The sequence below is a fragment of the Dreissena polymorpha genome, chromosome 1 (genome assembly GCF_020536995.1).
Source record: "Dreissena polymorpha isolate Duluth1 chromosome 1, UMN_Dpol_1.0, whole genome shotgun sequence".
Taxonomy (NCBI): domain Eukaryota; kingdom Metazoa; phylum Mollusca; class Bivalvia; order Myida; family Dreissenidae; genus Dreissena; species Dreissena polymorpha.
In genome coordinates, this window is record NC_068355.1 from 91183077 (window position 1) to 91203593 (window position 20517).

The 20517-nt window shown below is 34.7% G+C and overlaps 1 protein-coding gene and 1 long non-coding RNA gene across 3 annotated transcripts in view; both read left to right on the top strand.

Moving 5' to 3' along the window:
- Window positions 1–4722, top strand: part of LOC127840583 (UHRF1-binding protein 1-like) — a 46917-nt gene extending 42195 nt beyond the window's left edge. For both annotated transcript variants that reach the window (XM_052368996.1, XM_052369003.1), the window contains 3 exons: window positions 187–440; window positions 2400–2517; window positions 3996–4722. In XM_052368996.1, the coding sequence (XP_052224956.1) occupies window positions 187–440; window positions 2400–2517; window positions 3996–4504 (881 nt within the window). In that variant the 3' untranslated portion in view covers window positions 4505–4722. The remainder of the gene's footprint in view (window positions 1–186; window positions 441–2399; window positions 2518–3995) is intronic.
- Window positions 4723–4938: 216 nt separating this feature from the next.
- LOC127840811 (uncharacterized) lies at window positions 4939–14994 on the top strand. Its single transcript, XR_008030560.1, has 2 exons — window positions 4939–7909; window positions 8056–14994. It is a non-coding gene; the product is annotated as an uncharacterized LOC127840811 (long non-coding RNA).
- Window positions 14995–20517: the final 5523 nt, after the last annotated feature.

Sequence of the window (20517 nt, forward strand, 5' to 3'; positions counted from 1 at the left end):
AAGATGTTTACTGTTAGAAAAAAACAAAAGTTGTTTAATGAAGTGTTGCTTTTTCCTGTCAATCTGTCAGAAAGATTTACCTATTAAAGTTAAACAAAAAAAATCTGATACAACAACAAAATTATTGAGATAATATTGTCTTTACGCAAGATCATCATTTCAAACGTCTCTGCTATTTTGCTGCAGGTATCATCCGAATCCCAGCCAGCACACAGCCCAGGGTCTATCCCATCAAGTTCAAGATGACTATGGGCCCCACTGCAGGAAAGCTGGTCCCTAAAGGGGCAGAATTGGGGCTGATGGAGGTGTCTGCAAGGGACACTGGGTTCACATTCCGCATGTCCAGTCTACTGAATATGGGTGCCTTTGCACAGGACGAGAAGGTGTCCACTCCCATACCCATGCAGATTACAGTGAAGAATTTCAATCTCACACTTGTTGTAAGTGATGACTTTTGCATTTTCAGTCTGTTCACAGCACTCTGGCAGATTCTTATCATACATCTGCAAAAGGGTTTCAGTGGAGGAACATTGGAGTGTGTATATTAGTCTGTCTTTCAGTCTGTTTGAAATTGTATACTGCTTGTGGAGCTAAATACTTCCTTATGTTTCACGATATTTAATTGAGAATTAAATGTGTTTTCAGAATGATTTTGTTTATGCTTAATGATCCAAACATTTCTCCCTTGAAGATAGCTGGTAAAGCATTTCAGGGATATAAGGTAAATTGTTGACAAAGTTCTTAAACTCCAGTTATTTTGGATTCAGTGCAAAAAATTATATGAATTGAAAACAGGTTTTTTCACTGAAAAAGACATGTTATAAAAAGCATGTGAATCGTGTTGAATAATTAAGCTAAGTATTTAAACATTATTAATATAACTATCATATATAACAGGCATAGTGTTTGTGAGTGCAGGTCAAATTATCCAAGCTGCTCTTGTGTCTGTGTTGAGACTGAGTTTCAGTTTCTTATATTGAAGAATGTTCAAAGAGCATTGCTTTACACGGAATCTCATCTCTTACAGAAATGACAAATCATATTGCTTAAGATGGTTTAAAGCTGACGTAATTGGTAGACATTAAGATATTGTAAGATGGTTAGTAGCTGAGGTGTATTTAATATAAACCCTTAGTTCCTCAATACAAAAGTACCTCACTACAGTTTTGCTCTCATGTGGAGTTTGCATGACTTCACTGATTGTATATCCTATACAAAGATACTTATAGTGTAATAAACAGAAATATGTCAGTGTACACAAACCTAGTGTTCAACCTGTCAGTGTACAATAACCTAGTGTAAAACATGTCAGTGTACAGTAACCTAGTGTTTAATATTTCAGTGTTATGTAACTAATGGTTTAAAATGTCAGTGTTCAGTAATTAAGTGTTTAACATGTCAGGGTACACAGACCTAGTGTTCAAAGTGTCATTGTTCAGAAACCTAGTGTTCAACATGTCAGTGCACAGTAACCTTGTCTTCAGCATGTAAGTTTACAGGAGCGTACTGTTCAGCATGTCAGTGTAGAGTAATCTAGTGTTTAAAATAATTTTTTAAATACCTAGGGTTCAAAATGTCAGCGTAAAGTAACCTAGTGTTCAACATGTCAGTGTACAGTGACACACTGTATTCAAAATGTCAGCATACAATAAAGTTCAAAATGTCAGTGTTCAGTAACCTAGTGTTCAACATGTCAGTGGACAGTAACCTAGTGTACAAAATATCAGTGTACAGTAACCTACTGTTCAAAATGTAGATGTACAGTAACCAAGTGTTAAACTTGTGTGTGTACAGTAACGTAGTGTTCAACATGTCAGTGTACAGTAACCAAGTGTTAAACTTGTCAGTGTACAGTAATGTAGTGCTCAATATGCCAGTGTTCAGTGATCAAGTTTTCATCATGTTAGTGTACAGTAGCCTAGTGTTCAATATATCAGCATACAGTAATCTTGTGTTCAACATGTCAGTGTACAGTAACCTTGTGTTTATAATGTCAGTTTATAGTAGCCTAGAGTCTATAATGCTAGTGTACAGTAACCTAGTGTTGAACATGTCAGTGTACAGAAACCTAGTGTTCAAAGTGTCAGTTTAACCAAGTGTTGAACATGTCAGTGTATAGTAACCTAGTGTTCAATATATCAGTGTACAGTAACCTAGCATTGAACCTGTCAGTTTACAGTTATTTTGTGTCCAACATGTCAGTGAACAGTAACCTAGTGTTCAACATGTCAGTGCACAGTAACATAGTGTTTATCATGTCAGGGTACAGTAACCTAGTGTTCAAAATGTCAGTGTGCAGTAACCTAGTGTTCAAAATGTCAGTGTACAGTTACCTAGTGGTCAATTGTTCATGCATTGTACTTTAGAGGAAGCATCATGCATTGATATTTCTTTTCCAGGAGGACAGACCACCCCCTGTGAATGTTGTGAAACCACCAGAAGTCCCTCCTGTGCAGGTCAATATTCAGGACATGTTCATACTACGTCTTGACGATGGAGAATTCCGTATATCAACAGGTAAGAGACCAACATTCTGGAACCTAAGTTTTCCGTATATCAATGATTCTGGTACCTTCAGTATTCCATGTATCAATATGTAAGAGATATAAATTCTGCTACCTTTAGTATCAAGTATATCAATAGGTATAAAAGGCACACATTCCTGTACCTTATCAATAGATAAGGGACACACAAATTCGGCTTCCTTCAGTATTTTGTATATCAATAAGGAAACAGACATTCTGGTCCTTTCAGTATTCTGTATATCAGCTGGTAAGAGATGCTCATTCTGGTATATTTAGTAGCTTGATCTAACAATTCAATAGTTAATTTAAACAATACACCTATTTTGAAGATGCATTTGTTTGCTCTAATTTTCATTAAGCAAAAATGTTTAAAAAAAATCTGAGCCAGTGGCCTATATGTAAAACAATTATTCACTCTAATTAAATAGTGTAAAACCATTCAATTTTGTGTGGTACAAATTTTCGTGGATTTCGTTGGTCCACTGAACCATGAATTCAAGTACCAGCGATTATTTATACATTTTTAATCCGAAATCGGTCATTTCCGAATGTCATTTCCAACATTTCCAAATTGAAAATGTTGTTGTTCATTTTCCACCCATTTGACGTAAATTATTTATGTTTGAACTACGATGTTAATGATTACTTAAAGTTAGTATGAATAACTAGTAGTGTTTTTATATAAAATATCAATTTTTCATGTCGTCAAATTAACAGTTTGCAGATTTAGCACATATGTCAATTAGTGCCAATTAAAGTTTAAAGAGACATAATGGTTTTCACACGTGTATTTTGGGCACCTTATTACTCAATTGTAACTACTAGGAGACCAATTTCTCTGAGAATTGCAAATATTGTCAAAACAACATTGACGGCAATTAGCGAGGGGGATCCACAAGTACGCCGCTTCATCGCTCTTATCGACAAAAATCGGCAAAAATTTCTTGCTACAGATCACATTAAACTCAAGTCTTGCTGTCAACACAGATTAGCAGATTATGCTTTGTTATTACTCTGGTTGTTTTAATAAAAGTTTAATTAAAATATTATGACGGCCAGTCTTCCCCGAAAATTTGAAATCCACGAAATTACGTTTCAAGGAATCATTTGTTTTTTTATTTGAAATCCATGAAATTACGTGTCAACGAATTAATTGTTTTTTATTAAACCACGAAATTTCATACTGACGAGTTTCAACATGTTTAAAGTAAAGCAAACCTTGTAAAATTTAGTTGAATAGTTCTTTTTGACTTTGTTGAGATCCTATAAATACAATTTGTATGTTTACCTGACCACCCAATCTTTATTTATCAGGAAGTTTTCAGGCTTACACAAAAGTCTGAAAATGTATCTTAATGGCATACAAATCCATGCCCAATTCATACATTTATCCCCTTCATTATTAAAATTACTGTTTTATTGTATTAAAATGGCAACCATATGAGTGTATGTTTTCTCTTTTGGTTACAGGTATAAGCGAGTCTTTGTTTTCGAAAGAAACAATTTCATCAATTATTCCTAATGGCCTTGAGAGTTTGACCAGGAATAAAACTCCAGCCCCTGATATTTCAGCAAACCAGGACTCTGATACTTCTGAGAAACTGAGAAAACTTCAAAATGAAAATGCACAAATGAAAATCTTGTTGACAAAACTTGATAATCATACACAGATGCAAGATAGGCAAATTGAAGATCTTGAAAAGGCTAACAAAGTGAATGAAGAAATTAAACTAAAAAACAAAGAATTCACAAGTAAGCTGCTAAATGAATATGAGGATTCTAGACGGGCTAGAAATGAACTTGAAAATGACAATGCTCAGTTATGTGAGAAAGTAGTGAATCTAGAAGAGGAGGTGCATAATCTGACACTGGAGAAGAATTCGTTGCTGTCAACGCTGCAGCTGATGCAAGATGAGCTCCTAGTGTCAGAACAGCAAAGGAAGCCCTCTGGCAGCCCTAGGACACACTCATATCAGTGATTTATGACATACTGAACACAGATACCTGCAACTCTGATGGCTGTAGAGCACATGCATCAGTTACAGAAATGTCAAAAACAACGACAGCATGCTTTCCCAGCTTTTGGGTACCTTAAGGCAGCTATAGTACAGCTGAAGCCAAAAATAATGATTTCTTATACAGAAATCAGATTTGTTATTTAGCTTGTTGACTTGTGAGTCTTTAAAGGGGCCTTTTCACAGATGGTTCATGCATGTAAACATTGGATCGTAAAAGCTCCATGTTAAGAAGTCGGAGCATCGAACCATGAGTCCTGAGTCCTGCGCAGTGAGCTATTGTCGTGACGTCAAGCAACGTGATAACGCAGAACTCCTCCTCAACTGCAACGCTCGTCAAAAGATGCATAATGGCTATATTAGAGCATGGTTAATGTTCAGTAGTAACAAACAACTTACGAATCTGAAACAACTTTTTTCAATTTTGTCAATTTACCAAAGCGTGAAAAGATCCCTTTAAGCTGATGTTCACAGAGATGCCCATGTTAAGAAGTCAATATGAGTTGGTCTGCCAGTAGATGTGGACGTCAAAACTGATGCGAAGTCCTCCTCAACTCACTTCAATAGATCACAGAAGAGTCAAACAATAGTCCTTGCTCTAGGAAAACCTGGCTTAATGCATGTTAGGGAAGTGTCATCCCAGTTAAGCCTGCGCAGTTCACACATGTGAATCAGGTTCTATACATTCCGCTTTTATTTTGGCCTTAACAAAGATCCAGTTTAGGCAGAAAGTGTTTATCCTGTTCAGCATATCAGGACTGCACAGGCTATTCTGATACTGTACTTGTCACTCATGCATAGAGATCCATTTTCCCAGAGCAACACTGAAACATGATTGGTGCAGTCCTGCTTCAACTCCATAATGTAACTGTAGGTATCTGCCAACACTTGAAATTCATAGGTAATTACTCATTGTAACACTTTCAAATGTAAAGTCAATCTGAAATAAAAAGTTGGCATGTTTGAAAATAGTATTTTAAAAAAGTGAATTAATAAGCACATTATAGTTATCTGTAATATCAGTAAGACATTGCTGTATTGTGTTGTTTACATTTTCAATTAGGACGTAGGCTTTGTTAAATTAAGTTTGTCATATATGGAATATATATGTTTGCAATTATATGTAAATGGTTAAACTAAACTGTTAATGTATTTTAACACATATAAATTAACAATTTTAATGTCATACAAAAATCAAGCTGCTATTATCACAGTATTCCCAATGTTGAATTTAGGTCTCTCAGTATGCCAAGTTATCACAATTGTTACAACGAAATTGCCATTTTTTCATTTTATGTATTTTATTTATTATTGACAATTTATTTCTTTTGTTTAAGTAGGGAATGGCTTGACAGTGCAGCGATAACAAAAATCAGAATATTATGACAATTTTTTTCTTCTATTCTTTACATAGGCTTATGTAGAAGAAAATGAAAAAATGCTTTTTTTGCTAAAATTTCAGATATCAAATAGAAGTTCTTTATGTTCAACTCTTGAGATATAAAGTGTCACATATTTTTCTTAAATTATGGTTTTTGGTGGGGGAAAATAGGTTCATTAAAGATAGGGCACTTGGTGCAAGGAATCGTTTTAAAAGTTTGTTCTCATTCTTGGCATTACATGTATATTTACCTGTGATAAGCTATGCATATGGGAACAAGTGTTTGAATATGCTCAGCATTAGCTTTAGGTGGTTTTGATCATGAAACAATGCTGATGCTTGGCTTTAAGCTTTAATTGGGGGTGTGACTGGTTTAAGCATATATTGTTTTTGTTTTGAATTGTTCTTGTTTTATTGTTGGTCAGATTTTTACATTTGTACACATGTATTACATTTATTGTTTATATTATTATTATTGTTTGACACTTCAATGCAACTGCACACTTCTTGACATTGCCTGAAATTTTTAAGAAATTCTGGCTCCAAATCATAGACTTTTATTACATCTGCACATTCTCTGATTGTATCCTTTTAAACTCTGCATATCATTTTCTAGTCATATGAAAGTTGTTTTTTGTTAATAAGAAACATTTTAAGTCTCCCTGATGCCATATATAAAGTTGTTGATTATTTTCTTGTTAATATCTTAAAAAACCTTAAACACCAGTTGTTTTGCTTTATCATTGTTCTGTTTTCATAACATACTGTGGGACTTTCAGATACATGTAGTTATACAAATCAGATTGTTTTTGTATACATGAATCATATTTACCTATTTCTCTGAAGCAGCAGCTTAAGGCCAGCCATTCACAAGCTGCAGTAGACGTGTTAGATGCCTTGCAATCTTGGCATGATCCTGTGGTTCCCTCTGCAAACGTGCCCATAAATTTTCTCAAATTTAATATTGATTTCACACGAAACTCGCTGAAAAATGTGTCGCAATAAGTTGTTCCCTTGCCACACAATCAATAAAAAACGAAAGTAAATATGAATATAGCATTCATCTGTGAGACCCATGCTTGTTGTAAGTACATGTATATTCTCTTTATTATGTTCTGCACAATTGTTTGTCACATTAATCATATTCTCTTCTGCATAATATATATGTTATCGCCTTAATGTATTGATTTGGTTTGTTTTATGTTGATTTATTGTAGAGTCACACATGTACAAATATGTACAGTGAGAAGAATTATGTCAAACTTATAACTTAAAATACATGTATTAATACTAAATATGAATAAATTATTTTCAGATAATCTTATCAGTCATAATGAACATTTTATATTTCATAGCACTCGTTACGTTTTGTAATTCTTCAGACTTGTTTTTGTGACCAGAAAAAAAATGACAGCAGTTTATTGTTATGGAATGTTAACTTTGTTTAAATAATAATCCCTGTAAATTAGATATTGCTTGAAAGCAGAAAGTGTTGTCTCAGATCAACGTGTGCAAGCTGCTGAGGCTAATCAGGGGCAATATTAAACGCGCATGCAATAAGACCAGCTCTACCATAGCTTAGCTCATTGACTACATTCTAGTCGGATGTTGAATGCAATGAAGTATTGCCAAGGCTGGTGGGATGCTCTGTAAACTTGTTTAAATTGATTATTTGTTTCCACCTAGTAAGGTTTTAGTTTTCTTATATATTCCCGGTAGGGGGGTCTAATAGCAGTCAGACTGTCTGGCTTTCTAGCATTCGGTTTTCTATGCCATGCTCTCAGATATTAAGCTGATTTTAGCTCGGCTGTTTTCGGAAAACCCAAGGTATTGTCATAGCCTGCTCGTTGTCCGCCGTCCGCCGGCAGTCATGCTAAAACCTTTACATTGGCTCTAAAATCAAAGTGCTTCCACCTACAACTTTTAAACTTCATATGTATATGCACCTTGATGAGTTCTACACGCCATACCCATTTTTGGGTCACTAGGTCAAAGGTCAAGGTCACTGTGACCTCTAATAGAAAACTTTAACTTTGCCTCTAACATCATAGTGCTTCCACCTACAACTTTGAAACTTCATGTGCACATGCACCTTGTTGAGTTCTACATGCCACACCCATTCTTTGGTCACTAGGTCAAAGGTCAAGGTCACTGTGACCTCTAATATAAAACTTTAACTCTGCCTCTAACATCATAGTGCTTCCACCTACAACTTCGAAACTTCATATGTACATGCACCTTGATGAGTTCTACATGCCACACCCAATTTTGGGTCACTAGGTCAAAGGTCAAGGTCACTGTGACCTCTAATATAAAACTTTAACTTTGCCTCTAACATCATAGTGCTTCCACCTACAACTTTGAAACTTCATATATACATGCACCTTGATGAGTTCTACACGCCACACACAATTTTGGGTCACTAGGTAAAAGGTCAAGGTCACTGTGACCTCTAATTTAAAACTTTAACTTTGCCTCTAACATCACAGTGCTTCCACCTGCAACTTTGAAACTTCATATGTAGATGCACCTTGATGAGTTCTACATGCCACACCCATTTTGGGTCACTAGGTCAAAAGTCAAGGTCACTGTGACCTCTAAAAAAAATAAAACTAGTGACCTGAAAATCAATAGGGGTCATCTGCGAGTCAATGTACCTATGAAGTGTCATGATCCTAGGCAAAACCGTTCTTGAGTTTTCATCCGAAAATCATTTTACTATTTCGGGTCACCGTGACCTTGACCTTTGACCTAGTGACCTCAAAATCAATAGGGGTCATCTGCAAGTCATGATCAATCTACCTATGAAGTTTTATGATCCAAGGCGTATGCGTTCTTGAGTTATCATCCGGAAACCATTTTACTATTTTGGGTCACCGTGACCTTGACCTAGTGACCTCAAAATCAATAGGGGTCATCTGAAAGTCATGATCAATCTACCCATGAAGTTTCATGATCCTAGGCGTATGCGTTCTTGAGTTATCATTCAAAAACCATTTTACTATTTCTGGTCACCGTGACCTTGACCTTTGACCTAGTGACCTCAAAATCAATAGGGGTCATCTGCAAGTCATGATCAATGTACCTATGAAGTTTCATGATCCTAGGCCCAAGCGTTCTTGAGTTATCGTCTTGACAACCACCTGGTGGACGGACCGACCGACAGACCGACCGACAGACCGACATGAGCAAAGCAATATACCCCCTCTTCTTCGAAGGGGGGCATAAAAATCTGACAAGCTTTCACAGCCGAGCATGGCACCCGTTATTCGGTGCTCTTGTTTTTATTTGAGCCATAATTAGTAACCTGCATGACCTACAGATAGTGTGAATTTCATTCCCATATATTGCTTTTTGGCCAAGTTATGGGTCTTGGACTAAGAAATTTTCTTTATAATAACAGTTTTGAAAAGTTTTTTTACTCAAAGCTTTCAAATATTGAGCTGATTTTTGGTATGTGATTCAACCTACATGACTAACAGATGAAGGGTGAGTTTTGTTTTGGTTTATTGCTTTTTGGCAAAGTTATGGGCCTTGGACTTAATAATCTTCTCTAAAATTGCTGCTGTGTAGCTTCAAATCGCATATCTTACTTAATTTTGGAAGTCACCTGTTTAAAAGTTGAAATATTTTTTTTGCAAATTTTATGTAGAAGCATTTGCATGTGATTAAGCTATATTTTTATAGATCAATTCAGTGTTGTTTACATTTCTGTCTAAAAGAAATATATATCATGTGGACAGAAAGCATTGTGATCTGAAATGGCAATACATTGTAGAAAATGTCATGCCTATCTATATTTTGTAATGTTTTGTTTTTATAACCCATTATGTTCTCTCCTAGTATATCATCATTGTTACAAATAATCATATTATGTTGTTAAATGTCGTTTTAAAACAATATTGGTGCAGAATTTGAGTGCCATTTATGCCAACTGAATTTATTTTAACATGACAATTTATCAAATGTCAACATATCAAGTAATAAAAAGGCCAGACTGAAAAACTGGGTAGCAGGAGGCTTGCAGAACATCAAATGTTAATGTAAGATTATGCTATTGGTTGGTAACTGATTAATAACGCAAGGTTTTGGAGAAACTGGGCTTAATGCGTGTGCGTAAAGTTTTGTCCCAGATTAGCCTCTTGGAATACACAAAGTGGATAAACTTTTAGAAGAGATTTACTTTAAACAAAAAAATCCATATAAGAAGAAAGTGTCATCGCTGATTAGCCTGTGCAGACTGCACAGTCTTATCTGCGACAAAAAATTACACTTAAGAATTAAACCCAGTTTTCCCAGATCTCTGCTCAATTTCACATTTTTGCTAGGATAAAGGATGATATAGGTCAAAAAATATTTTTTTAAGATAGATGCAGAATAAGGCTAAGTTCAATATATTGTTCAATGAGCAGTATGATGGTTTGTTTTAACAGTATTAAACTTGTACATATTGATTCATAGAGATTTAAATGTGAAAAAAGGTAAATGAAAAGGTACATGAGAGGAACTGTACATATAATGCATTCAACATGAACCTACAACATTTTCTTCAGAAGAGGAACTTGTATTTTTAGTTTAAATGTATTGCTAGTTCATAAATTACTGTCATTAAGGATGAGTTTTTAGCTCACCTGAGCACAACGTGCTCATGGTATGCTTTTGGGATCGCCTTTTGTCCGTCGTGCGTGCGTGCGTCGTTCGTCGTCAACATTTTTCCTTGTGAACACTCTAGAGGCCACATTTCTTGTCTGATCTTCATGAAACTAGGTCAGAACATTTGTCCCAATGATACCTCGACTGAGTTCGAAACTGGGTCATTCTGGGTGAAAAACAAGGTCACTAGGTCAAAAAACAGAAAAACCTTTTGAACACTTTAAAAGTCACATTTGATGCCCAATCTTCATGTTACTTTGTCAAAAAGTTTGCCTAAAAGAAATGTTGGTTGAGTTCAAAAATGGTTCCGGTCAGTTGAAAAACATGGCCACCAGGGGGCGGGCAGTATTCCTTATATGGCTATAGAGTAACCTTGTGAATACTCTAGGAGTCACAACTTTGCCCAATTATCATGAAACTTGGTGAAAACATTGGTTTCATTGATATCTTGGACGAGTTCGAAAATGGTCCAGATTGGTGAAAAAACATGGCCGCCAGGGGGCAGGGCAGTTTTCTCTATATAGTGAAAATAAGTGAACACTCTAGAAGTCACATATTTGTTCCAATCTTCATGAAATTTGGTCAGAACATTTGTTTCCTGGATACAACGGTTGAGTTGGAAAATGTTTCGGATCGGTAAAAAAACATGGCCACCATGGGGGGGGGGGTCTTTTTCCTTATATTTATATAGTAAAAAAGCTTGTGAACACTCTAGAAGTCACATTTTTGCCTAATCATCATGAAATTTGGTCAAAACATTGGTTATGTGGATATTTCGGACGAGTTTGAAATAGTCGTGAACATTTGAAAAACATGGCCGCCAGGGGGTGGGGCAGTTTTCTCTATATGTATATAGTGAAAACATGTGAACAGTCTATAAGACACATTTTTTGCCTAATCTTTATGAAATTTGGTCAGCACAAATGATTCCTTGATACAACGGTTGAGTTAAAAAATGGTTCGGATCGGTAAAAAAACATGGCCGCCAGGGTCTTTTTCCTTATATTTATATAGTAAAAAAAAGCTTGTGAATACTCTAGAAGTCACATTTTTTGTCCAATCATCATGAAACTTGGTCAAAACATTGGTTTTATGGATATCTTGTTATGATATCTAGGCCGAGTTCTTTATGGTTGTGGTCTGTTGAAAAACATGGCTTTAATCGGCTTAATAGTGTAACCTTGTTTACACTTTACTAAGAAATTACCAATGTAAACGTTGAATGAAATTTATGCATATTATGATATTCATGATCTCCATGCAGACATCATATTAATTCTGCCGCTAAGATATACAGTAAAATTGCCAAATTTTTTATTATTTATTTTTGTTTCTTTCTGAACAGGATTATTATGTTGATGATTGGTTGGGGATGAAGTGCAACAAACATATTTTTGCCATCTGCAAACCTTTATAAAATATTCTCAAAATTTTAAGAAGTAATATTGATTTAATAGAAAATTACTCATGGGAGAAACAACTGTATATAATTTGAATTGTGTTTGACCTCCAATCATAAATGTATGACTTGTCAGGAATGCACTCTTATTTCTCCCATGATCCCATTCATCCACCTGCTTATCAGCAACTAATTAATTCTCTATTGCCTGTGCCTGAATTGTTAATGTGATGTAACAGGCTTGCAGCTTAAAAGACCTTAGTCCCTAGAAATAGGCCCCAGCTCACATCAAAGACCTTCAGACTGATAAGAGTGGAACACAACTTGTTATGGCACACAGTTTATGGATGTCAGGTTGGTAGTTTTGTTGTGATTATCAAAGATTTGTGTTTTAAAAAGGGTTGATTGTTCTTTTAATTGGAAATATCATTGTAAGGTGAGTCTGAAAATAGTTCCAGTTTGTTTAAAAGCAAGGCCCTGAGGTGGGTGGCAGATTTCTTTTTATTGCTATAGTGAAACATTGTGAAATCTCTATAAGTCACATTTTAGTTAAATCTTAATGAAACATGCTTAGAGCAAATGTTCCTTTAATATCTTGATTTACTTTGAAAATGGCTCCGGTGCTCTGAAGAGCATTGTTTCCAGAGGCAAGCGAATTTCTTCTTTTGAACTTTATGATAATATTTATGTTTGATGAAGTACTTTAATTATTTTGAACTCCACCTTCCCAGAATAGTTTAGTTCCTTTGGGCCTCAGGTGAGCGCCTTAGGGCCCATGGCCCTCTTGTTTTATGAAACTTCTATCACATGTTATCCGTTTTACTAATTTGATACAGATATTATATAATTACTATGAGCTTTTTTATTAATCTGTTAAAGTCCCTTTACAGTAAGAATTTAATATATTATTTTAGTCATATTCATGCATATCTGTTATAGGCTAACACGTTTTTGTTGAATGACCAGCAGTTGTCATTGTTTAAGATTTTGTCAGAAATGTGTGTGTGAAGAATTTCAAGATTTCAAGATATTATAATTATATATTATTTCCAGAAGGCCAATTGCCCATGTTGACACTTTTAAGTACATGCAAGTGATGACAATAGTAATAGTACTATAAACTTATTTCTGAAGAGTACTTAATTTATGAGTAAGCAAGGTTGTTGAACATTATACATACAACATACAAAAATAATATCATTAACTCTCTCCGTGCGGGAACCAAATTTTGAAGGTCTTTGCAAACAGTTTGGATCCAGATGAGACGCCACAGAACGTGGCATCTCATCAGGATCCAAACTGTTTGCTATTCTGATAGTATTCTTTGAAAAAAATCGAAGAAAATGCTAATTTTAGAAATTCTGCAGACGACATTTTAGCAGACGACAAATTTCCCAGCATGCAAAGGGTTAATCATTATCTGCAGTTAATAATACATGTAATTGATCGTCACACAAAATCATAGTGAGACTTTAACATGAACTACCGGTAAATCCATGTTTGTGCTAGTAATTTTATTGCGGTTTTAAACCAATAATTTAAATTTGAGTGCCAACACTTGTTTGTTTGCTCAAGAGCTTTTTGTTGGCGTATGTATGTGCTGGTAGTTTTTACAAAGTTATCTGTTTAACAGAACCATAATTATATTCTTAGTTAGAATTTCTAACGCGGTAAGCTAAATATGTACTTTCAGAAGTGTATTTTAACAGCTTACATTTTAAAGGGATCTTTTCACGTTTTGGTAAATTGACAAAATTGATAAAAGTTGTTTAAGATTCGCAAATTTTCGTTTGCGTTATGATATTTGTAAGGAAACAGTAATACTGAACATTTACCATGGTCTAATATAGCCATTATATGCATCTTTTGACGATTTAAAAACCTGAAAATTATAAAGCGTTGCAACGCGAAACGATTGAATAATTGGAGAGTTCTGTTGTTGTCGTTTAATTTTGTGAAACTACGAAGATTGCTTATATAAAGTATAAAATACGTCTTTAATACATACTTGGCAGGATGGTCGAGCGGTCTAATTGGTTTTTACTCCAGGACTCCGGGGGTCACTGGTTCGAGCCCTGCTGCGGGCTACTTTTTTTTCCTTTTTTAATTTTATTTTTGATGTTTTACTGGAGCTTTTTAGATCCAATGTTTACATTTATCAATATAATGCATTTAATGAGAAACTTCAAAACATGCCAAAATCTGTGAAATGGCCCCTTTAAGCCAGAAATAAAACATAATTTTGTTTAGTGATAACAATTTGTATTATTCCTCACTTTTATTCACAATGTTAAAATCCCATAGGCCATCGTGACATAGAAATACTGTCAACCCAGGGGGAAAACATTTACTGTCCAAAAAATACTGTTGCCGGCTAAAAAAATACTGTCGCCCCCTATCTTAGCTTTCACGTGCAGAATGGTAAAAAATTATACTGTCCCATTCGCGCATGCGCATTACGTTCTTTTCTGTATAATAAAATGAATATTACATGTCTGACAGGGTGACGGTAAATTTGTCAACTTTCGGAAAAATACTGCCAACCTCGGACATGTAATATTGATATACATGTAATAACACTATTATTCAAATAAACTATGGATTTATCATTGTGCTTTAACATAACAGGTTAAGACTTCAGGTTTATAATATGAGGACAACACCGATCAAATAAAGGCCCATTCTTGCATGATGTGGATAATTTAGCTTCATCTTTTCTATACTGGTATTATGTTTGTCTCACGCAGCCAGTATGCAGATGCCTGTTTTTTCCTTTGCGTGTCTTTGAAATCTTATATATGATCTACAAGGAACAAATTGTTTTTTATGGACATTGTTAGGCATTAAAAAATATGTTTAAGTATGCAATAATATAAATGTCTGCAACATACATGTATTTATATTTTTGGGTTAAGTTGTTACATCAATGTAGTTTATGCATTTGTTTAGTCTGTAATAATGTGATAAACCCAAAATATGTTGTCAGCTGTTATTGTGGATTAAATAAATGTTTAAAACCAACTCTGTGTTCATTTCTCCATCTTTCTTCTGGAAACATTTCACTTTTTTTCCCACGCCAATTTGAAGCTGTTTAAACATGTTGCACCTGTTATAAATTCATTTAACTAACGTTATAAACACGTGTCAGATAACTGACAATAATGTCAACATTATTTTATTTAAATGAACGGTTACTATCAAGTGACAGACAACTTATAGCAAGCGAGCATTACGTTATCATGTGTATTTGACTGTAGATCTACAGGTTGTAATTAATAAATGAAATCTTCAGTTGTAAAGACACACCTTTGCATCAGACCAATGAAATCACTCGTGTCTTTAAAATGTCGGTTAGTTGAAATGTATGTAAACAAAGGTTTCAAACGGCGCTGGACAGTAAGTTTTGATGCATAATGCAACGGCAAGCACGGTAAGATTTTTTTTCATACATTTCATTATGCCCCCCCTTCGAAGAAGAGGGGGTATATTGCTTTGCTCATGTCGGTCTGTCAGTCGGTCTGTCTGTCCACCAGGTGGTTGTCATACGATAACTCAAGAACGCTTGGGCCTAGGATCATGAAACTTCATAGGTACATTGATCATGACTCGCAGATGCTATTGATTTTGAGGTCACTAGGTTAAAGGTCAAGGTCACGGTGACTCGAAATAGTAAAGTGGTTTTTTGAATGATAATTCAAGAATGCATACGCTGCCAACAGGGCACACTCTGAACAATATTACTGAAGCAACTGGTCTGTAATCCTAAATCTATAATTATCAGTCCAATGAAACATCATCCTTTTAGTAAAATACAGTGGATCAGTAAAAATATTATCAGAATATGAGATTTTTTTGTATATTTTGTATATTAAATATTGTGTTAAATGTTTAATTTAGTTGATTAATATAAATATAAGCAGGACAGGGGAGGTAATACACTACAGGGGAAACAAATGCAATAAGTTTAAATTTATTGTTACAGATTTGCCTCCCTTGTAATATTTTACTATATAGCCTTGCATCATGCATAGATTAGTGTACAAGTAGTACTGCTTTGTACGTTGTTAATTTTATTTCATCAGGTGGGTGGCAACCCTGATAAACTACATAGCAACTTCATATTTTGCTTACTGGGGGGCATTGTATTTCTCAAAGAAATCTTGTTGAATTATGGTATCGAAGTCCGTGAACTTTACAGGGAATGTGCCCTTTACTCCATGAAGATTTCATTCATTTAACCTGTCTGATTGATGTTAAGTAGATCTTGCGAGTTGTGTATCGTGTTATTTCTTAAAAGTTGACCCAGCATTTGTAAAAATATTGCAAGACATGTACATTTCCAGTAAGGAAATTCATTTCTGCGTTGAATAAGACCGAGATCGTGAAAATTGCTGCACAATTAGTTATGGCTGTTCAAAGCGATGCACCCCGTTTTCGGGTGATTTTGAGTTGAATACCTTGTAACATATACATTTGATAGTGAAATAAAAAAAAATTTGCAGAAAAGTAGATTTTTCGTTATAATATGATCATTTATCAATCAAAATGATAATTTCACTAATTAATATCATAGCCACACGCTAACCACCTGTGGGTACAAGATGTACCACCTCGTAAATCATCAAAATTCTACTACAAAATAGTGTTATATCAATGGTATCAAATAACATGTTTTGGTGGGTGACATAATTGTCGATGACCTACCTTGCATTAATTCCTAAATTATGGTAATTTGAAATTACTTTGACTTTAAATGCTCAAAAATAAAACAAATTTCTGCCTGGCCCTTGTGAAATCTTAGTACAGTATGCAACATGGAGAAATAATTGCTGATGCAAGTGCAGTTGTCTGTTCTAAATTTTTACATTGTATGTTCTAGTTGATTGTTTAGTGTTTTTAGGAGGTAATGACAAGGACATACATACAAGATTAATATCTATGTCCTTGGTATATACCAATCTTTGTTTACTGCACAATTTGTTGATAGTTTCATGCATTACAGCAACTTTCACCTATATATCTTCTTCAGGTATACATAATTATTGAAGTATAGGTCACTTTATGGTTAAGATAATTACTTATAAAAAATATTGAAGTTATTTAGTTACAAGGACTGTTCTGTTGCTTCGCAGTTGGTATTCGAAACATATATATTTATACCCGATTCGTGCAAAATAAGGTGATTTTATCTTAACTACACAGTCGGCAAATTAGCGCCCTTTTACAATCAGAAGCTTTCGTGGCTTTTCAAACATTATCTCATCTGAGCTTTTGAACTGACAATATACTGTTCTAATTCATAACAAAATTTCAATCAAATGTAATTCTTTGTAAAAAATTTCCTTAGCAAGGTAATCATGCTAATACAGCATTGCAGTTTAATTACCTCTATATTTTTCAAAAGGTTAGATAGCTTAGTTGGTAAAGCAACCCAGGCCGGTATCATTATATGGCTCATGGGAGGTTTCGGGTTCGAATCCAGATCTGACCTTTGTAGGTAAACTTGTGGTTGCAAGGCTGGCAACTGATAGTGTAACAAGTCAACTGATAGTGTAACAATCTGTTTTGGTCAGGGTTTTGGGCTAACAGTTCAGTTCATCAGGTCATATGAAACCCTTTAATACGGCCCGTTTGTTGTTTAATTGCTGATTAACATAATAATTAAAATTTCATTTCATTATTTTTTATACCAGTCTTTACGAACTCCAAGCGGCGGACCTTGACCTTGAACTTCCACCACTCAAAATGTGCAGCTTCATGAGAACTCCACGTTCTTCTGCTAGGAAGTACCTTTAATAATTTAATTCAAATATTATCTTTATTTTGTTTTTAGTTAGTTTTTCCTATTAAACATTAATCGAGCTCGCTTTGAGGCTTTGCCTTATTTCATATTAATAATGCAAACTTTCAATTGTTATTCTAAATAATTGCATCTGATGTGTCCAATATCCTCATGTAAAGTCATCTAAGCATTGCTTCAGGAATAATAACTCCTTTTTTTAAAGTTCATTAAAACTAAATTCAGATTTTATAATTTCACATTACCTTTTTTCATTTCTGAGTGAATCCACTGTTTGCAAATTTACACAAAAATAAGTTTACAGTTCATGTGTACTTTCTTAAATGGATGCTAGTTTTTTGTGCAGATCTTTTAAAAAGGTTGACTTGTTCATTAGCTTTCCATTCATTGTATCTAGTAACCTAGTTTTTGACCCCAGCTGACCTATTTGTCGAACTCAAGATATATCATTGGACAGATATTCAGACTTAGTCTCATAAAGATAAGGCAATAAAAGTCTCATAAAGATAAGGCTATATAAGTCTCATAAAGATAAGGCAATAAAAGTCTCATAAAGATAAGGACAATAAATGAAGCCTTTAGAGTATCCACCAGGTTCATGTTGCAGTTGAATGGCTGATTAAAGTTCACCACAAGTATATCATTTTTAGATGCTCTTAAAATTATAGCTTATAAACTCACAACATTGTTATTACAAGAATCGGCCGGTGCTTAACTGTCTTTCATTCATTTGGAAAATAACACCTAATTCACTTAAATGAAGAAAATGCTATTAAATTCTGAGTAATGTTACAATAGTTATCATCGTAGAAGTCTACTCATGAGTGTGTCTTTTCAATCCCCATTAATCCTGTCTCAGATGATTTAAATGTTATTTCATTTTTGTCCATGGCTCAAGTGCAGATGCCATGCTGCTGGTTAGAAGATATAGCTCACAATTCAAGGACAAAGTTCATTACTGTATTTTCATACATAGGAGCACAAGTTACAGTTAAATGTAGAATTTTTACACAAGGAACACAAGTCATGGTTAAACGTCAATAATTTTTGTTTCTGCTCTGCTCTTTTTACATGCAAGGAATAACATTTATTTTCAACTCCGCAATTTGACATTTCAATGGAGGGCTTAAACATCAATTATAATTATTACCCATGAGCCGATGATGTACAGCATATTAAGTCAAACTCCTCAGTTAAGGTAAACATTCCAGGTCAAAGTTTCTGAATAATTGTTTTTCTTGAATTGGTCCGATTCCCTTTTAAATATTCATTTTTATTTAGATTATTATATACTGGCAAGATATGTTTCATACAATCCATATTGCTTGTTAGTTAAAGGTCTAAAATTAAGTCAAAGGTAATTAACTTCAATTTCCATTCTGTAACTTAAAATGCCTATGATGGTGATAATATAAGATTTAAAAGTAAAATGATCACCATATGAAGAGTCCCATTAACCTTGATGCTCCCAAGTCAGGTGTTAATTCAAGGCAAAAAGTCATCAATTACCATGTATGGTTAACAGAAACTTGGTCAATTATTTAATGTACTATTACCACCTTGCCCCTTGCATTAGTCTAGTATTAAGTATGTAACAGTGCTTAACTACAGCTAAAATAACCCAGCACTGCTTTGCATGGCAGACAAGCTGAGGACTAAGTTTTAGGTATTCAAAGACACATATAGTGAAACGATGACTATTCTTGGGACAATAATTATTGTCGATTTTGTGGTTAGAAAGAACAACGCAGTGAGCCCCAAACAGGTTAGTTTGGCTGGCTTTTCTTACTGGGACAAATCTGCATCTCCGGGTAGTTTTCTAAGACATAAGCCTACACATTATTAAGTTTATATAGAATTAAAATGAAGTTTTAGTATGTTTATGGAAAACTAGGCGTAGGCTTTTTTGAGTTATCATCCTGAAACCATTTTACTGTGTCAAGTCACCGTGACCTTGACCTGGTTACCTGAAAATCAATAGGGGTCATCTGTGTGTCATGATCAATGTACCTATGAAGTTTCATGATCCTAGACGTAAGCATTCTTGAGTTATGATCCAGAAACCATTTTACTGGTACAAGTCATCGTGACCTTTGACCTAGTGACCTGAAAATCAATAGGGGTCATCTGCGAGTCATAATCAATATACCTATAAAGTTTCATGATCCTAGGCGTAAGCGTTCTTGAGTTATCATCCAGAAACCATTTTACTGGTTCGAGTCACCTTGACCTTTGACCTTGTGACCTGAAAATCTATAGGGGTCATCTGCCAGTCATGATCAATGTACCTATGAAGTTTCATAATCCTAGGCCTAAGCGTTCTTGAGTTATCATCAGGAAACCATCTGGTGGACGGACCGACCGACCGACATGTGCAAAACAATATACCCCCTCTTCTTCGATAAAAATTGTATCAACCAGGATGTGCCCTTGGCACCTGTAACATTTGACATTCTACCTACACACAATGAGGCTCACATGTTATACAAATATACTATTTAGCTGCCTATGCAATAATTTTGTAAATTCATTTCTATTTTTGTCAGCATCACACTACCGTTGATTGGTACTGTGTTATCGTTAATTTACATTTGCAATATATTGCCATATAAAGATAATTGGCTTCCTTGTTTTGAACAAGCTTTTATTGTCAAATCTGTTTATTGGACATTTTTTGTTTGAGGGACAACTTGTTGATGGGCCCTTTTTACTAGTCACCTTTCAAAAGAAAACAAATGCCACAA